Genomic DNA, 19172 nt, shown 5'->3' with positions numbered 1-19172 from the left:
TAATATGTGGTACAACAGGAATCATCCTCTCCCATACACAGCCATAAAGGTAGAAAAATATCTGGAAGCAACAGTATAGAGACATGAAGCAGGACAACCACGTAGAATCAGCTGCAGGTAAATTCACTAATGGGGTAATGAGAAACAGCAATTTAAGAGACTGCATATGAAACACATGTACAGCTTAAGGGTATGGGGTTCATACCAGATTCATCTAATGGTGGACATAAAACATAAACAATGAAGTGTGGTGCAATTTGTCATAGCCTTGTAAGTGAGCACTAAATATATATATAAAGCATGGTGCAAATGTTCACAGGCTTATATAACTGGTAAGAGGGTGTAACAGAAATGTTGAAACTCTTAACTGGTGGATAATCAATGAAAAACTCTGTACACGTAGCAAGAACTTTTTTAGAGAACTTCAAGAGCCATCTTTTAGGGAAGAAGCTACAGATACTCTTCAACTCATTTCATATCTACCCTGTAGAGATTTTCCATTTTCTTTTTTTAAGCTTTTCGAGAAGTGTGGAAGAATTCCTTCCTTCATACTCCCATCCATGAAAGAAGTGGGAAGACACCTTAATTAATGTTATAATTTAATTGGATAGATAAAAAAATCTACTCACCGGGTGGTGGCAGAATACACACACATAAAATAGGGTTGTAATTAGGCAAGTTTTTGGAGCCACTAGCTCCTTCTTCAGGCAGAAGGGTTGAAGGGGAACAAAGACGAGAGAAGGAAAAGGACTGGAGAGGTCTAGGAAAAGGGATAGATTTTTGGAAAGTCACCCAGACCTGCGGTCAGGGGAGACTCCGCATGAGATGAGAAGGAAATACTGATTGTTGGGGACTGAATTGGACAAGATTTGAATACCTGAGAGCTTAAAGGTGGAAGACAGGGTAATATGCAAGACAGAGATTACTGCTTAAACATTATACATGTGTATATACGAGCAGGATTTGAAAAGTTCTCAGAACGGAATAGAAAAATAGTACTTACATCACTGAAACTTTTTTATTTTTCAATGTAATCTTCTTGTAGATTAAAGCACTTGGTCCAGTGATGTTCCAGTGCCTTGACCCCATCTCAAAAATTAGTTTCTTCCAGGCATGCAAAATAGCTGTCAACTCCGGCTATCAGTTCTTTGTTTGAAGTGAATTTTCATCCACCAAGAAAAATTTGCAGTTTTGGGAAGAGATGGAAGTCTGACAGAGCCATATTGGGTGAATAGGGTGGGAGTGACAACAATTCATTTCCTAGTTTGTGTAATTTTTACAGGGCGACAACACATGTGTGGGTGGGCATTGTCTTGGTGGAAGATTACTTTCTTCCTTGCTAAACCTGGCCTTTTTTCATGTATCTTTTGTTTCAATTTGTCCAGGAGGTTAGCATAGTATTCTCCAGTAATTATTTGCCCAGCAGGGAGATAATAAACAAACAGAATCCCCTTCACATCCCAGAACAATGATGCCATGACCTTTCCCACTGAAGGAATTGTCTTTGCTTTCATTGGTGGCAGAGAATCAGCATGTTTCCACTGATTTGACTCTGAGGTGTAGCAGTGCAACCAAGTTCATCTGTGGTCACAAACCAGAGCAAAACGTTTTGTTCATTTCTCCTAAAATGGGCCAAACATTGTTCCAATATGTCCATTCTCATGCATTTTTGATCCAGCCTCAAGAGTCACGACACCCATCTTGCAGGTAATTTGTTCATTTCTAAATCTTCAGTTAAAATGTGATATACCCTTTTAGGTTACATCTGGCAAGAATAAGCAATTTCACACACTTTCAATTGGCAATTCTTCATGACCATTTTGTGCAGTTTTACAATGATTTCTGGAGTAGTGACACATTTTGTCCAACCACTGTGCAGATCATCATTTAAGCTCTACTGACCAAACTTCAATTCATTTGTCCAATTGGCAACAGTTGAATATGAAGGAGCAGAGCCCCCAGTGTATTCTGGAAATTGGCATGAATGTTGTTTGATTTCATACCTTTCTTTACGAAGTACTTAATCACTGCTCGAATCTCAATTTTTGCCATTTTCGCATATCACTTCGCAGGAACAACAAAAGAGCCACATCACCACCACAGGTCTCTTCCAAGAGCACTGAGGTGCACTTGTTTACAGGCAACAGTCCAATGAATATCACGTGAACTGCTCGTTGTGCTAGCGCTGACCTGTCATGGTGATTCTGAGAACTTTTCAAACAACCCTCGTAAGAGTGAAAAGCAAAGTCCATTTTATGTAACAGAGGTGCTAGAGGGGCGGTCAAAAATAGACAGGTAAGACAATGAAAGATGTAGAAAACTGAAATAGAGTGAAGAAAAGAGTAGTCACTGTGAAGAAATGCTGAGACGGAAGAAATTAACATAAATTAAGGGCAGGTGGGAGGCGACAACCAAGGACATATTGTAGCTCTAGTTCCCACCTGTGGAGTTCTGAGCAACTGGTGTTTATGGAAAGAATCCAGATTGTGCGTGTGGTGAAACAGACGCCGAGGTCATGATTTCATGCTGTAGAGCATGTTCTTCAACAGTATACTGTGTGTTGCCATTATACACCCTTTACCTATGCCCAATCATCATAACTGATATTTTGGTGGTTAAATTATTTTGTCAAAAGTTGGTTGTTACTGTTGTTAATAACTGTAATGATAGAAGTACTCTCTGCCATGCATTTCACAGAGATTTACAGAGTATAAATTTAGATGCAGATGCAGAAATAAAAATTACATTACGTGTACTCATGCTGGTTTGATAGAATATCTATCATACAAAACTTTAACTTGACTTGAATTTATTATTCACTCAAATGAAATTTATGAACAGTGGAATGAGAAACAAAAATATTAATATTGTCAAGTGTCATAAGTTCAAAAATATGTAAATATTAATATACAAAAACTGAAACCATTACTGTATAATTTAATATGATGCTGCTGCTCTTGCATCTTTACATTCCACTGCTCGCTGCAATTTATGGTATAGAGGAGACATTTTAAACTTATGAACATATAATAAATGAGGAAGATATTCCAAAGTTAACTAACCAGCTTAAAATCTGAATCTCTTTCCACATATTACAAGATTTGGAGACTTTTTCCATTTTTGGAAGCCATATGATCTTTCACACCCTGCTAAGTAAAAGACTTTGATCTTCAGAAGATTTCATATTTCATACTGAAATAAAATTACTTTTCTAGAGATTTATACCTCCTGTACGTATTTGGAATACCTTCTCAGTTGTACAAGAAATGCACTCAAAATTGATTATAGCATTGTACAGTAACTAACAAATTCATAGATAGCATACACTATGAATACCGGTACCATGAAGACAAGATTATGGTTTAATGTACAGTAACTAACAAATTCATAGATAGCATACACTATGAATATCCTGAAGACAAGATCATGGTTTAATTCAGATGTGATACATCCAGCATTAATCACTAAGACAAAAACACATAAGTAAAATTATCTAACTGAAATTATACAAAAAATATTTCATTATACAAATTTAAGGCCAGTGTATTGAATGCAACATTACTTACCAAATAAAGAAAATATTTAGTGTTCTCCTTCTAAGTTTACTATGCTTCATCATATCAATAATAGAATATTTCTGAGAGTTGTTTTCTGACCTAACTGAACCTTCTCCCATTATGGCTTTGGTCAGCACATCATCTGGAATAGTTACTCCATTTTCTTTTGCAGCTTTCAAAATATATTTCCGGGCTTCTTCCTGTTGACCATTTGCTGTTAACCATCTAAATGATTCTGGAATAATCCTATAGAAACAGAAATGTGATTTATAGCACTTTCCTCTTTACATATAATAGATACCATCCTTATTATGTATCATTATCTAAGGGTAATGTTGATTACCACTACCATAAACTCAACTTACCACCAGTAGCTTAGGAATATGAGAGATGGCACTGTAATTGCTATTTGTAGTAATCGCCACTCTGGTATAAGGTATGCAAATAGTGCAGTTATAACATAACCAAAGGTGAAGAATAACTGACAAGCAACACCAGCAAATAAGCGTTTCCTTGTACCAACCATTTCCATTGCTAGAAAATATGGGCAGAGTAAGTTTTTGAACAATTTATGGAGATAAAACTAATAATAATACTATCAGTCAATCTAGAAATCAACAGAAAATGTCTTTTTCTGAATAGAACTTGAACAGAAAGATACTGAATAATATAGCTCATAGTTAAATTGATGAAAGAAATGGAAAAGAGTATCTATTGTCAGTGGAAAATTAGGTTTCTGGTAAAATGATGCAGGAAACAGAATGATAAAGTTACAAAAACGTTGAGACAAAATTCTCAGAGCTATTAAAACACTATTTATGAAATTATGGATAAATTATTAAAATAAAAAAGTATAATTGTGTGATCTGATGAAAATATGATCTGTTTAAAAGTCCCTTGTGTTAATCCACAACACAATAAATCTCAGAGTGATATTTTGAGCCAATTCTGAACATCATATCAAGAAAATGAAAGTACTGTATCTTGAGAACTGCCAATTAAAGCAGACAAATCTAATGTGAATATTTTCAAACAACAAAATTCTAGTAGTAGTAGAAATAGTAGTACTTTGTTCATCTGTAAATCCCTTTTTACAAGGATATAGGACATGTCAAAGTATTTACAAGTTCAGATCAATTTAAAATAAGCTAATTCGTATGCACATATATTTACAGACTCCTAGTTAGAGACAATCATTAGATTTACTCCTGGTATACAATACTTTTTTTTATAAATAACTCAATAAATAATGTAATGCCACACTGTTCACTCATGTCTCACTATCAGTCACTGCACACACTATACACACATTGTTTCATAACATTTCACTCATACACACACACATACACACACACACACACACACACACACACACACACACACACACTGGTGATCTCTGAGCCATTTTCTGTACTGCAACTTCCCATTTGCTATCCTGAAAAACCGAGTCAGCATCCCTCCATAATAAGTGAGGTGTTGAGCTCAGAAAGAGGAAGAGGTGTTAGTATTGTGCTATGCATAGCTTGGGGGTAAGTATTTCTAGAAAAGAAAAAAGATTGGAAAAACATAAAGTGAAAGTGTTATGTCGAATGTTGGATGTTTTATAATCATTATTATTATTATTATTATTATTATTTATTTGTATAACTTTTTTTATCAAGCTCCTACTCTGTTTTATCTAAGTAATCCTTCAATGTATAAAATGTATTGCATAACAGGTACTTTTTAGCTGCCTTTTTAAATAAGTGTATTTTTGCAATTTCTTTAATCTCTTTTGGTAATTTATTGTAAGTTTCATTCCTTTGTAGAAAATGCTGTTATGAGTTTTATACTTATTTTTTCTTGGTAAATGTAAGTTGAATAGCATGTAACTAAAAGACACTGCATGTTACACACTGATGATAGGATTCTAAGGGTATAACATGCTGATGACATTCTGTTTGCAAGTACCTTTGTGTGTTCACTTCAACTGAGAATCAATATTCGTTCCTAGAAATTTTGCATTTGTTACAGTCTATAGAGGGGCCATCTGCATTTAATGTAACATTGTCATTTTTCCTCATCAAACTGAAATTCATGGCATTAGTTTTCTTTATGTTCAGTGTTACATTATTGCTTATTGACCAATCATAAACTTCCTTGAGAGTTTCATTTGCTTTCTCAGCAAGGAGTTCTCTTGTTTTCTCAGTGACTAATATTGCTGTCATCAGCGAATAGAAGTTTTTCATCATGAGTAACAGATTGATGTTTATCAGGAACAGTATTGGTCCTAATTTTGTAATTTAATTATTGTATGTCTCTTCTGTTGATATTTCTCTTTGCAAGTGGTTGTTTTCCTTTATCAGTACTTGGCTGCACTGGGATTGTGCTTTGCAGTATTTTCTATCTTTACTAGCTGTACTCAACACCTCATTATAGTGAATTTTGGTACTTTTTTTGTTGGAACATTATATTACACATTTTCAAAGTGCAACACATGTGCCCAGGTTTGGTAAATGTTACAGATTCCACTCATTGTAGTGGCTTAATTGTGAATGATCCACCTTCATCTAGTAGCAGGACCTCTAGTATAACATTCCTTTTTTATTTTCTATCAGAAATTCTGTGCTTTCTCTGCATCTTGCTTTCTCCTACCTATATTTCTGTTTCCTACATATTTTGTAAGGTATTCTCTCACCTTCATAGCACTCTGTCATTGGGTATTAGTAGTCTTTTGCCCATAATCAATGCATAAGATTAGTTTGTCTATGAACATTTGATGTGGTGGGCAGTCATCTTTATTTGCATTACATGACTTTCCTCTTTTTGAACACAGTATACATGTTATGGCAGTTCTTCACAGCTGTAACTTGGAAGACAACATATCCCTTCTGGTTGTTGAAAAAGGATTTCCTCATGTTAGCTTCTACCTCCACTATGTGATAAACTACTTCCCTTCCGTTTGGTCCAGTCTTAAATTTCGGAATAAACTATGGGTGTAAATGATCATGTACCAATTCAAATTTTTACTCATATATGATCTCCTTTAGATACTGCACCTCCAAATCAGCAGGGACGTTTTACATTATAACAAGAAGTTTCCTCTTTCATGGTAGTTTGGGGTGCTGATTCCGCAGCTGTATGTTCAAATAATAGAAGGCCACTCCAGTTGCTGACAAGTCTATGACTGGTTTTAACCTTTACATCAGGCCATTTTCAAGTGGATCTGAAAATTGTGCTGTAGAGAAGCAATGTCAAAGGCAACTAATTTCTGTTGTATCAGATTTACATCCCCAGTTGTGTGAGACTTTACAAAATTTTATTTCTCTGTTTCTTTATTACTTTGTTAATTTTTTTGGTTGCATTTTCTCATTTGTTTGCAGCACTAACCTGTCTAGCAGTTATACAGGCATAATGTGTGCTTGTTTTCTTCACTTCAGCTTTCAGGCTTTCATTTTTCTCTTCAAGTTGCTGTAATCTCACAAGGTGACTTTTTGTTGATCAACTTTGTCTTGGCTGTCTTCTTAGGTACAGAAAGCTCTTTGTTGATAAACTTAATTTCCTCAAAAATTTCGCCTGTGATGACCATGTTTGTTGGACCTTCCTCCCCCTCAATGTTGTCTGCCATGAGAAAGTTCACAATACTGGCTATGCAATGTCATTCACCTTTGTCATGATTTTGGGAGTAAATCGCTATTCACCTGAAAACAAAATATAATTCCAGGAGGCTAAAGGCTAATTCAAACAGAGAACTTGCTGCCCAAATGGGCAGAATGTACTGTTGCCCACTATAGCTGGTCATGACCAGACAGAGTGCAGGAAACAGAGATCTAGTCGTCTTGTTGAATGGCACTGATTGTGAGTGTCAGCTACTGTGCAGAAAATATGAGTAGAGCTTCTGATGACAACCAGTTGTTGCTTTTATTTGCACTTTGTTTGAGGATGTGAAGAAAGTGGTTACATGATATTTATAGTAAATGAAGAGACTATGATAAATTTCACTGCCTTTGGTAGAATTACAATCTTCTGAACACCATTTCTTAATGGAACAATTTGAAATGTTACACTGAATCAAAAATCTCTAGTTCTGCGTTGTGAATTGTCTACTCAGCAAATAGAAAGGAAAAATAATCAGACATTTGAGAATTTTATTAACTGATTCTCTGCAAAAATATTGTAATAGTAGTATTTATATGCCTAGTCTCTACAAAGGAAAAATTATGATATAGAATTTGTGGCTTGAAGTTCAAGCTAGCGTTTGATTGTATCAATTGTGCTATGTATTATATATCAGTATTCATGAGGTAGTAAACATTATACAACTATGCATTTATTTACAAATATGTAGGCAGAATTAATACCAATTTAATTCAGATGTGCACCTATTTGTCGATGGCATTTTTGAAACAGTTTTGTAACTGGTATGGCATGTATTTTGCAAACATACCTTTGCACACACTGATTAATTAATTTTTCATCTTTTTTCATCATTTCTCACACTTGTCCATAAGTGCCCATGAAGCTCTTTGAAAGGAATCACAATCTTTCGCCATGGGAAAGAGCAGTTTAGTGTGATTGTCCATGCCATGTTTTTTTAGGAAGTCATGGCATGGAAGGAAAAAAATTTGCACAATCTAAGTATGAAAATACATATGAGCAGTACATTTTTTTACCCAGTCCACACAAAAAAAATTTACCTTCATAATATTTACAGACTCATTTGCATATTATGATGTAACTCGTACTGCTGTAATATGATTTGTGTAATGCATTATCTCAGCTGAGGAAACCATGTGCTAGTTATTAGCAAACTGAGGCACTGGGTCCATCAAGAGCAGAAATATGTAAACAGTAAGTAATTTTCACCAAATACAGGTAACAATAATAGCATGCTTGCTATGCCAACCCACCATCACTGTGTCTGTCATCCAAGCCTGAATAATTACATGAGAAACAGCAGTGTGAATTGAGAAAGATTGACACTTTGCTCAATCTTTGGCTGGTTAAATAGCTTTCATGCTGACAGTTTTCTACATGCAAGAAGCTAGCAACCCAGTTGGTCAGGGTTTCCAAGATGATCCAGCTACACGAGATGCTGCATATTTCGTTAGCCCTTAAATTTCCAATGGTTTTGGGAGTAAATCACTAGTCACATGAGGGATAAGGAAAATTATTGTTCAAAACACTGTAAGCAGCTACAAAAATGTGTACCATTGTGCTGCACAAAATCATAACTTAAAAGTATCTGTCACGTTGTTCAAACTTGTTTACTGTGACAGGTATAAGTTTCTTTTAAACAATCATCCTACTGCATGGTCATTCATAATTTAGGAACATAAATTTTCCTGTAAGTAATGGTTTATATTCAATGTCTCATTGCTACAATACAATTACATACATAAATAATCACACCATGAATAACTGACTCAGCTGTGTTGGAGTAGTTTGCATGCCTCAACTATACAGCTAGCCTCTTGGGTGAAATATACCAGAGGTGAAATAGTTTCCATTCAGATTTCCAGTTGGGAACTACCCAGGTGGATGTTTTCACAAGGAAAATATAAATCTGATGTTCTGTGGGTCAGAGCATGGAATGTTAGGCTCCTAAATTGCCTAGCTAGGTTAGAAAATTTAATACAAGAAATGGTTAAGTTGAAGTTAGATATTGTGGCATATTGTCGAGTGTGGTGGCATGAATAGTTAGTCTGGTTAGGGGAGAACAGTGTTACCAACAAAAAATCATACAGAGGTAATGCAGAAGTAAGTCTAATTATAACAAGAAAATTGAAATGCAGGTGAACTAGTGTGACCAGCATAATGAACACACTATTGTACCCATGGTAGATAACCCATGCATACTAAAGTAGTCCAAGTTCATGCACCTACTAGCGTGCAGATGAAGAGATTGAAACAATGTATAATTGGATAAAAAAATTATTCAGAAAGCTTCAGGAGATGAAAATTTAACTGTAATGCAGATATGGAATTTGACAACAGGAAAAGGAGCAAAATTAGTAGAACATGAACTGCAGGAAATGAATGAAATGGGAGCCACCTTGAAGAATTTTGCATAGAGGATCTTCCACCATCATCTTTTCTGAGCTGCCTCAACCTACGGTAACATACTGTCCCCACACCATAACATACTGTCCCCACACCATCCACCCAACAGTTTTCACCCCCTATGTCCTATCATCTCCTCACAATTCTTGTCTCCCACTCTGTTTATTTGCAGCCCTCTGCAATGCATCCACCCATCTTTCCCCGCTCCTCTCATTTTTTATTCCTTTTTACCCCACCTCCCTGCCCCACAACATGTTGACACCGTGCCTGTTGGAGTTTAGTCCCTGCACACTCCACCAGACAGCGCTCATCTCTCTTGCCACCAATACACTGCTTGCTATCCCTTCCCCTTCCCCACCTTCCCCATCCCCTTCCCCATCCACAGCCCCTCCAGATTGCTGCCTGCATCCCATGTGATGTTGCATTCCGGCCCGAGATGCTGGAGTTGGCGGTTGTGTGCACACGAGGTATGCTTGCTTGTGTGCGTGTGGGGGGGGGGGGGGGGGTGTCTTTACTGACGAAGGCTGGGGCTGAAACCTGCATGTAAATGTCTTTTAATCATGCCTGTCTGCAACTTGATGGGTCTTCTTTATGATAAGTAGCAATATCTCATTTCCTACATTCTTATTGTTGTGGGTCGGCAGGAGAGCCAACACCGGGTTACTAGAGGAAGCCGAAAGGCACGCGTTTTAGCTCACGCAGGCTGGTGTGAGGTCTGGAACAGGACAAGGAAATTAGAATTTAGAAAAAAACGGACGTAGCTGGTGGAATACTTAACTTTAATCCATAAATGGTGAACGCCGCTCTTGACTTTACATTATTCACAATATCAATAGTGACCGGTAATGGCGCCTTGCTAGGTCGTAGCAAATGACGTAGCTGAAGGCTATGCTAACTATCGTCTCAGCAAATGAGAGCTTATTTTCTCAGTGAACCATCGCTAGCAAAGTCGGTTGTACAACTGGGGCGAGTGCTAGGAAGTCTCTCTAGACCTGCCGTATGGCGGCGCTCGGTCTGCAATCACTGATAGTGGCGACACGCGGGTCCGACGTATACTAACGGACCGCAGCCGATATAAAGGCTACCACCTAGCAAGTGTGGGGTCTGGCGGTGACACCACACTTATTATTATGTTATCATATATTTATGATTCTTTTTATTTCTTTTGCATTTACTATTCATTACCTAACAACATTTGGAATAACTGAATGTCCTGTAAATACTGAAGTTGGTTCTATTATTTCATTTGCAAGATTGTAATAATCTGAAATTTCATGTATAACATACACGATAATGATGAAAACTGAAGAATTAAAATTTGTGCTATGCCAGCATGTGAACCCAGTTCTCTTTGCTTACTAGGCAGGTATGCTAGGCATTACGCTACCACAGCATTATAGCATTCCTCCCTATTAATCAAGGAGACCCAGGTTCAAGTCATAGCCATGGCACAAATTTTAATTCATTTCTTCAGCTTCCATCATTATTGTAGATAAAGACGGGACTCAAATATCTTGCTTACTAGGCAGGTATGCTAGGCATTACGCTACCACAGCATTATAGCATTCCTCCCTATTAATCAAGGAGACCCAGGTTCAAGTCATAGCCATGGCACAAATTTTAATTCATTTCTTCAGCTTCCATCATTATTGTAGACAAAGATGGGACTCAAATATCTGAAGGAAGATTTAATTACATCAGATATTTTTCATGTATACACATTTCCATTCTGTTAAAACAATAATTTTTAATCCAGGAAGATAATAATTCAGTGAAATAATAATTTTTGTTTCAGATATGCAAAATTGGAGAAAAGAGAACCACTTGTATGAATATCAAGAGCTCAGATGGAAACCCAGTTCTAAGCAAAGAAGGGAAAGCAGAAAGTTGGAAGGAGTATATAGAAGTTCTATACAAGGGCGATCTACTTTAGGACAATGTTATGGAAATGGAAGAGGATGTAGATGAAGATGAAATGGGAGTATGATACTGTGTGAAGAGTTTGACACAACACTGAAAGACCTGAGATGAAACAAGGCCCCGGGAGTAGACAACATTCCATTAGAATTGCTGACAGCCTTGGGAGAGCCAGTCCTGACAAAACTCTACCATCTGGTGAGCAAGATGTATGAGACAGGCGAAATACCCTCAGACTTCAAGAAGAATATAATAATTCCAATCCCAAAGAAAGCAGGTGTTAACAAATGTGAAAATTTCCAAACTATCAGTTTAATAAGTCATGGCTGCAAAATACTAACGCAAATTCTTTACAGATGAATGGAAAAACTAGTAGAAGCTGACCTCGGGGAAGATCAGTTTGGATTCCGTAGAAATACTGGAACACGTGAGGCAATACTGACCCTACAACTTATCTTAGAAGCTAGATTAAGGAAAGGCAAACCTACGTTTCTAGCATTTGTAGACTTAGAGAAAGCTTTTGACAATGTTGACTGGAATACTCTCTTTCAAATTCTGAAGGTGGCAAGAGTAAAATACAGGGAGCAAAAGGCTATGTACAATTTGTACAGAAACCAGATGGCAGTTATAGGAGTTGAGGGACATGAAAGGAAAGCAGTGGCTGGGAAGGGAGTGAGACAGGATTGTAGCCTCTCCCCGATGTTATTCAATCTGTATATTGAGCAAGCAGTAAAGGAAACAAAAGAAAAATTCGGAGTAGGTATTAAAATCCATGGAGAAGAAATAAAAACTTTGAGGTTCACCGATGACATTGTGATTCTGTCAGAGACAGCAAACGACTTGGAAGAGCAGTTGAACAGAATGGATAGTGTCTTGAAAGGAGGATATAAGATGAACATCAACAAAAGCAAAACGAGAATACTGGAATGTTGTCGAATTAAGTCTGGTGATGCTGAGGGAATTAGATTTGGAAATGAGACACTTAAAGTAGTAGAGGAGTTTTGCTATTTGGGGAGCAAAATAACTGATGATGGTCAAAGTAGAGAGGATATAAAATGTAGAATGGAAATGGCAAGGAAAGTGTTTCTGAAGAAGAGAAATTTGTTAACATTGAGTTTACATTTAAGTGTCAGGAAGTCGTTTTTGAAAGTATTTGTATAGAGTGTAGCCATGTATGGAAGTGAAACATGGATGATAAATAGTTTAGACAAGAAGAGAATAGAAGCTTTTGAAATGTGGTGCTACAGAAGAATGCTGAAAATTAGATGGGTATATCACATAACTAATGATGAGGTATTGAATAGGAATGGGGAGATGAGAAATTTTTGGCACAACTTGACTAGAAGAGGGGATTGGATGGTAGGGCATGTTCTGAGGCATCAAGGGAGGGCAGCGTGGAGGGTAAAAATCATAGAAGGAGACCGAAAGATTAATACACCAAGCAGATTCAGAAGGATGTAGGTTGCAGTAGGTACTGGGAGATGAAGAAGCTTGCACAGGATAGAGTAGTATGGAGAGCAGCATCAAACCAGTCTCAGGACTGAAGACCACAACAACAACAATGCAAAATTATTATGTAGAAAGTTCTTGAAAAACACAGTGTAATGTCATGACCAATCATTCAAATTAAAAATAGTTCAGTAGATAATAATTGAGAGTCCAGGATGGAACAATGACAATTTTATGAAAAAGGTAGATTGTTACTCACCATATAGCAGAGACGTTGAATCACAAGTAGGGACAACAAAAAGCTTACGTGTTTAGTCTTCTTGTTGTTGTGCCTGTCTGCATCTCAACATCTCCACTCTATGGTCAGTAGCTATCTGTCCTTTTCATAATATTGTCAGTAGAGTGTAATCTTTGACATGGTTTATAAAGTAATTGGTTATATCAAATAGTGTAACTTGAGCATTGATTCCTTTGTAAATGCTAGCAATCAACATAATTAAGCACTTTATCAGAAATTTACATATCAGGGATTATTCAAAACCAATACATCATGAAATTTTATATAAAGATGACATTGTATATGAAAACAAACACCAACAATGGAAAATCTAGGGTATAATGTAACAATATTAGAGAAGGAAAGTTGGTACTCACCACATAGCGGAGATGCTGAGTTACGATAGGAACAACAAAAAGATTCACACAATTATAGCTTTTGGCCAATTAAGGACTTTGTCAACAATAGTCACACATACGCACATGCACAAACACACTCGTGCAAACGCAACTCACACACATGTCTGCAGTCTCAGGCAACTGAAACCACACTCCAGTTGCCTGAGACTGCAGACATGTGTGTGAGTTGCATTTGTGCGAGTGTGTGTGTGTGTGTGTGTGTGTGTGTGTGTGTGTGTGTGTGTGTGACTATTGTTGACAAAGGCCTTAATGGCTGAAAGCTATAATTGGTGTGAACCTTTTTGGGGTGTTCCTATCGCGACTCAGCATCTATGCTATATGGTTAGTAGCAACAAACACTGTTAAATATTTTATTCATTATTATAAAACTTACTAATATGAATATGTAATTTTTCATCAAAATTTTACAAAAGGTATTAATACTAATAATGAATTTGTCATCATAAGCTGCTATTTTTTTTATATAAGGGTCAATATTAGGCCAAAGCAGGCAGTCATTGTAGAGTTGTTGTTGCTGTTGAGTTGTTCTTGTGAGTGGTGGTTGTAAGAAGTTGCATTTTATTTGGTATGCATAAATGAAGAAAGTTAACAGGATAGGGGTGTTGGACTTTTTATTTTGGAGAGTAAAAACTTAGAATGGACAAATGGATCCAGCTAAAACCAAAAAGACCAACTCTGACTTTAAATGACTTTTGCAGTGAACAAAAATAATTTAATAGCTTGATCAACAATCATGGGGACACTTAATATGTCAAGATAAATATCAAAATAATAGTGTATCATCTCATGTCCAAACTGATTTCCTGTCCTTGCACATAATTCTTTTACGTTTTGAGAACAATGCAATGTTTGAAATGATATTTAAATTTACATCTTACATGTGAGCAAGAAAGTTACAGTGTGCACTTGTCAGCTTAACACACTGTTCTTATTCCTTACTTTCATAGAATGATTTTATAAGCTACTTCTTTGCATTGTCTCAAAAAATAATTACTGTGAGCCAGTTATGAACTTGTTTGGCTGTTGCATTGAGTTCAAGCTATTCATTGGTGTGGGTGTGTCACTGGTCAAAATTAGTTTTCAAACAGCTTTTGAAAGGCTATTTTCATCTGACTACAACCATGGTTGTGGGAAACCAATATATCCACAGCTAGAAGGGTTGACGGTGATGCTCCACTGACTTGTGCCAGGGTTTGTGGATTGTGTGTATGAAAGCACAAGTTGCAGATACGTCTGGTGCAATGAACAGCAGGGTGATCAAGTGGAGTACCCTCCTGTAGTGATCACAGGTCAGAGCTCATTGTCTCTTCTGCATGTGTACTGTGAAGTAGGATATTCGAGAATGATCCAGTCTTCAAACTTAGTTTACATCCAAATGATACATTTCTTAACTTATGTTATATACTAAGTCCCCTCTACAACTTCTAGAAGCCTATAAAAGAAATTGCAAAACATTCCATATACACAAATGTTTTGGGAAGGCCATGGGAAATGCAAATCATATTCCTAAGGATACCTCTAGTTATGTCATTAAGTAGACCAGCATATCAAATTATGAGTTACACAAAGGATACAATCAAGTTACATACTTTAAACTAATAGAAATCGAGTCCTCAGAATTATGTAATTATCAGAATGCATATAAAGTGTGCACATACCAATTACGTATCCTACAAGAAATAGCCCTGAGACGGTGCTTCCAACAAACAGTCTGAATATAATAAACCATACATACTGTGGTGAAAATGAAACCAGTAACCCTGCAATTACTTGCATCACAACAGCTACCATGAAGATTGGCTTTCTTCCATACCTGTAAAAATTCACATAGTTTCCTCTTATATGCACGTATATCAAATATATATTTGAAAAACTGGAAAATGTTAAGTTGAGCCATCATTTGTGATTATTTTTTAAATTAAAACAGATCTAATTTATAAAAAGAACTGTGGCAATAGAACAGACAGAAACAGAAAATCGTTCTGAAATTTTTAGTTTTCAGAAGCAGACCTTCTATAAAGTGTGACCCAGAGCCAGCACACAGCTAGATGAATGTGGGAAATCTACCAAAGCCACTCTCAAATTGGCCAGCAATATCACCTTTTAACAGCCTAGACTGAACCAAGGCAGTCCCTGTCTCTTGTTTATCACGTTATTATGAAGCCATGCCAGCCAGACTGCAGAGTTTTAACCCTATGATTGCATGTGGCACTGTGTTACATCCCATTGAGTTTAAGAAGGTCCCAATTCTGCCATGTAAAACTGTGCAGCAGGGGGAAGGGGTGTACATAGGTGAAGTGACATAAATGACAGGCATGCTGTGAAGTTTATGTTGAGCTTGGAACTGGCATTGTTAAGACTTGGATGAGGAAGTACAGAGAAAACTTGAGGACACTATGTTGGCATGGTTCTGTAAATATTTGCACCAATCATGATTACAGGATAGCACCAAAAGCAATATCAGGCACAGCCCTATATGCCCCACCGCAGCGGCACTGCACATGCAGCTCACAGATACTGGTTGTTGGCAACCTTGCAATTTCTGTGACCCGCACGCGCAGCACCGCCACGGTGGAGCATACAAGGCTGTACCTGATATTGCACACAACCTTCGTTAACTACAATTATGACCTGAATAAGCTAAAAGATTCTGTGGGCAATACACTTGCCCAAGTAAAATATTGGTTTAAGTCAAGTGGTTTTCTCCTGAATGAGAACAAGACACAAAAAATGTTATTTAGCCTAAGGGACAAAAGCCCTGTTAATGATCCCAGGTATGTAAAGTTCTTGGGGATATACTTAGGCAGTAAATTGTCCTGGGAACAACACATAAAATATATTAGTATCAAAATGTCTAGAGTAATTTATTTATTAAGATGTCTTATAAAATATGTACCAGCAGCCTATGTTAAGACTTCGTATTTTGCATTCTTCCAAAGTATTGTGTCATATGGACATATTCTCTGGGGAAACTCAAGCCATGTTCAAAATATATTACTTCTACAGACGAAAGCAATCAGAGTCATTACATGTTCCCAGCATAAAGCACATTGTAAGCACTTGTTCGCCGAACACAAAATGATGACTGTTATAAATCTGTACATACGAGGGCAATCCACAAAGTACATTACGTTTTCATTTGTGTCCGTTAGGGGCGGGGCTAGCGCAGCCATCTTGGTGTCATGGCATTCCGCCAGTCAGTCGGCATCCTGCCGTGCTAGTGAGAGGTTCGTGCTGTACTCCGTTGAGTTACTGTGACAGTTTGAAATGTCAGTGTTAATTGAAAATGCCGCGAAGTGTGAAGTGCGTGCTGTAATAAGGTTTCTGACTGCAAAAAACTGTACACTGATAGAAATCTATAGGCAGCTTTGTGAAGTGTATGGGGACAACATAATCACTGAAGGTGGAGTGCGTCAATGGGTCATAAAATTAAAAAATGGCCAAACTAACGTTCACGACGAAGAGCGAAGTGGAAGACCCAGCATAGTGACTGCCGAACTTGTCGAAAAAGTCGATGCCGCGGTCCGTGAAAACTGTAATTTCACAATAACGGAACTCTCTATGAGTTTTCCACAAATTTCACAAAGTTTGTTGCAAGAAATCATTACCGAAAAGCTTGGTTACCACAAGTTTTGTGCAAGATGGATACCAAAAATCTTGACAGAGATTCACAAAAATCAGCGAATGGCTGCAGCATTAACGTTTTTGGATGCTTACGAGAAAGATGGTGACTCATTACTCGATCGCATCATTACTGGTGACAAAACATGGGTTAAGCATGTGAACTGCGAGACAAAATTGCAGTCAATGCAGTGGGGGCACACAAATTCCCCCCAAAAACCCAAGAAATGCATGCAGACAATGTCAGCAAGGAAGGTGATGGCGACTGTCTTTTGGGGGCAGAAAAGGTGTGATTTTTGTGGATTTCCTGGAAAGAGGCACTACAATAAACTCTCAAAGGTATTGCCAAACTCTGCACAACCTCAGAAGAGCAATAAAAAACAAGCGCAGGGGAAAGTTGGGCTCAAAGATCTTGCTGATTCATGACAACGCCCGGGCCCACACGGCAAATGCCACTCGTGAAGTTCTCGAATCTTTTAAGTGGGAGTTGTTTCCTCATCCGCCGTACAGTCCTGACCTGGCACCGAGCGACTTCCGCTTATTCCCAGCAATGAAGTAGTGGTTGGCTATGCAGCATTTTGATGACGATGCACAGCTTCAAGAAGAGGTAACCACGTGGTTGAAGGCGCAGGTGGCCGAATTTTACGATGAAGGAATTTCCAAGCTCATCCATCGCTACAATAAGTGCCTTAATTTAAATGGCAACTATGTAGTATTTAAGAGTGGCTTTCATCTGTATATAATAAAAAAAAAATTCCAATACTTTATTTATTTTTAATTCCAAAACGTAATGTACTTTGTGGATGGCCCTCATATGCCAAGTGTTAATCTATACAAAAAATAACCTACATGAAGTAAAACGTAGAAATAATATCCATGGTCACAACACAAGGAAAAACAAGTCCATATATACATCATACTGTAGACTAGCAAAGACAGTCAATAGCTATGAGCTAGTGGGCCATAAACTATTTAATAAGCTTCTGCAGACAGTACAAGATCTTCCAGAGTGTGAATTTAGGAAAACATTAAATAAGTGGCTTGTTGCCAACCCCTTTTATGAATTAAAAGAATTCTTTGAATTGGACATTGAATTGTAAGTCAATAATGCTTTATTATTCTGTTTATTAATGTAACGATTGTGCTGTACAAAAATTTGTCTATTGTGCAAAAATTTGTCTATTGCTGCTATGGCCTAATGACAATAAAATTATCTTTATCTTTATCTTTATTCAGTACTATGCTATAGAAAGTAATGTAAATCAACAGTTTGCTAATGTAGCAGAGTGACAAGCAGTCTTAAATGGATCACTGATGGCATAAAAATTCTTAACACTAGGAATAGTCAACTACACAAGGTTCTGAAAGTAGGAAAACCAATGACAAATAACAGATTAATTATAAAGTATGAATTAAAAAAAAAGTGTATTCTGTTGTTAACTCAGAGTTGACCGTTAATAGTCTGGAGCTATGATATCTTAGATATTAAGTTTGAATGTAACATTATTGTTCACTCAGCTCATATATCAGAGTGTTTTAATAAATACTTCATACATGCAATAGAGGAAGATGACAGCATTTATTAGAGCAAAATAAATTGCTTTGAATTTACCCCAGAACCTACCTGCAGAAGAGAAGAAATAATAAAAAAAGACAAATGAGCTTTAATTATTGATACTGGAATTCTATATTATCACATAAACAAAAATTCTGCATGGCAGGATGGCACACTCACTAAAGCAATTATAGGAATATGTAGCATAGCAGCAACACAACTAGCCTTAACATTGGTTTATTTTGAATTATGCTGCCTTCCTGTTGAGATGAAGCATGCAAAAAGAGAAACATCTGATCAACAAACATTGATGGAAGCCATGGGGATTTATTGCC

At 37.1% G+C, this 19172-nt stretch overlaps 1 protein-coding gene across 1 annotated transcript in view; it reads right to left on the bottom strand.

The window, feature by feature from the left end:
• LOC126462064 (organic cation transporter protein-like) overlaps positions 1-19172 on the bottom strand; it is a 160792-nt gene that overhangs the window by 47781 nt on the left and 93839 nt on the right. The window contains exons 5-7 of the mRNA XM_050096046.1: positions 15320-15474; positions 3923-4091; positions 3567-3803 (exon numbers count right to left, since the gene is read on the bottom strand). Of these exons, the coding sequence (XP_049952003.1) occupies positions 3567-3803; positions 3923-4091; positions 15320-15474 (561 nt within the window). The remainder of the gene's footprint in view (positions 1-3566; positions 3804-3922; positions 4092-15319; positions 15475-19172) is intronic.

The sequence above is a fragment of the Schistocerca serialis genome, chromosome 1 (assembly GCF_023864345.2).
Source record: "Schistocerca serialis cubense isolate TAMUIC-IGC-003099 chromosome 1, iqSchSeri2.2, whole genome shotgun sequence".
Lineage (NCBI taxonomy): Eukaryota > Metazoa > Arthropoda > Insecta > Orthoptera > Acrididae > Schistocerca > Schistocerca serialis.
Note: the sequence above shows the minus strand (reverse complement) of the source record. Positions and strands in the feature narration are given on the sequence as shown.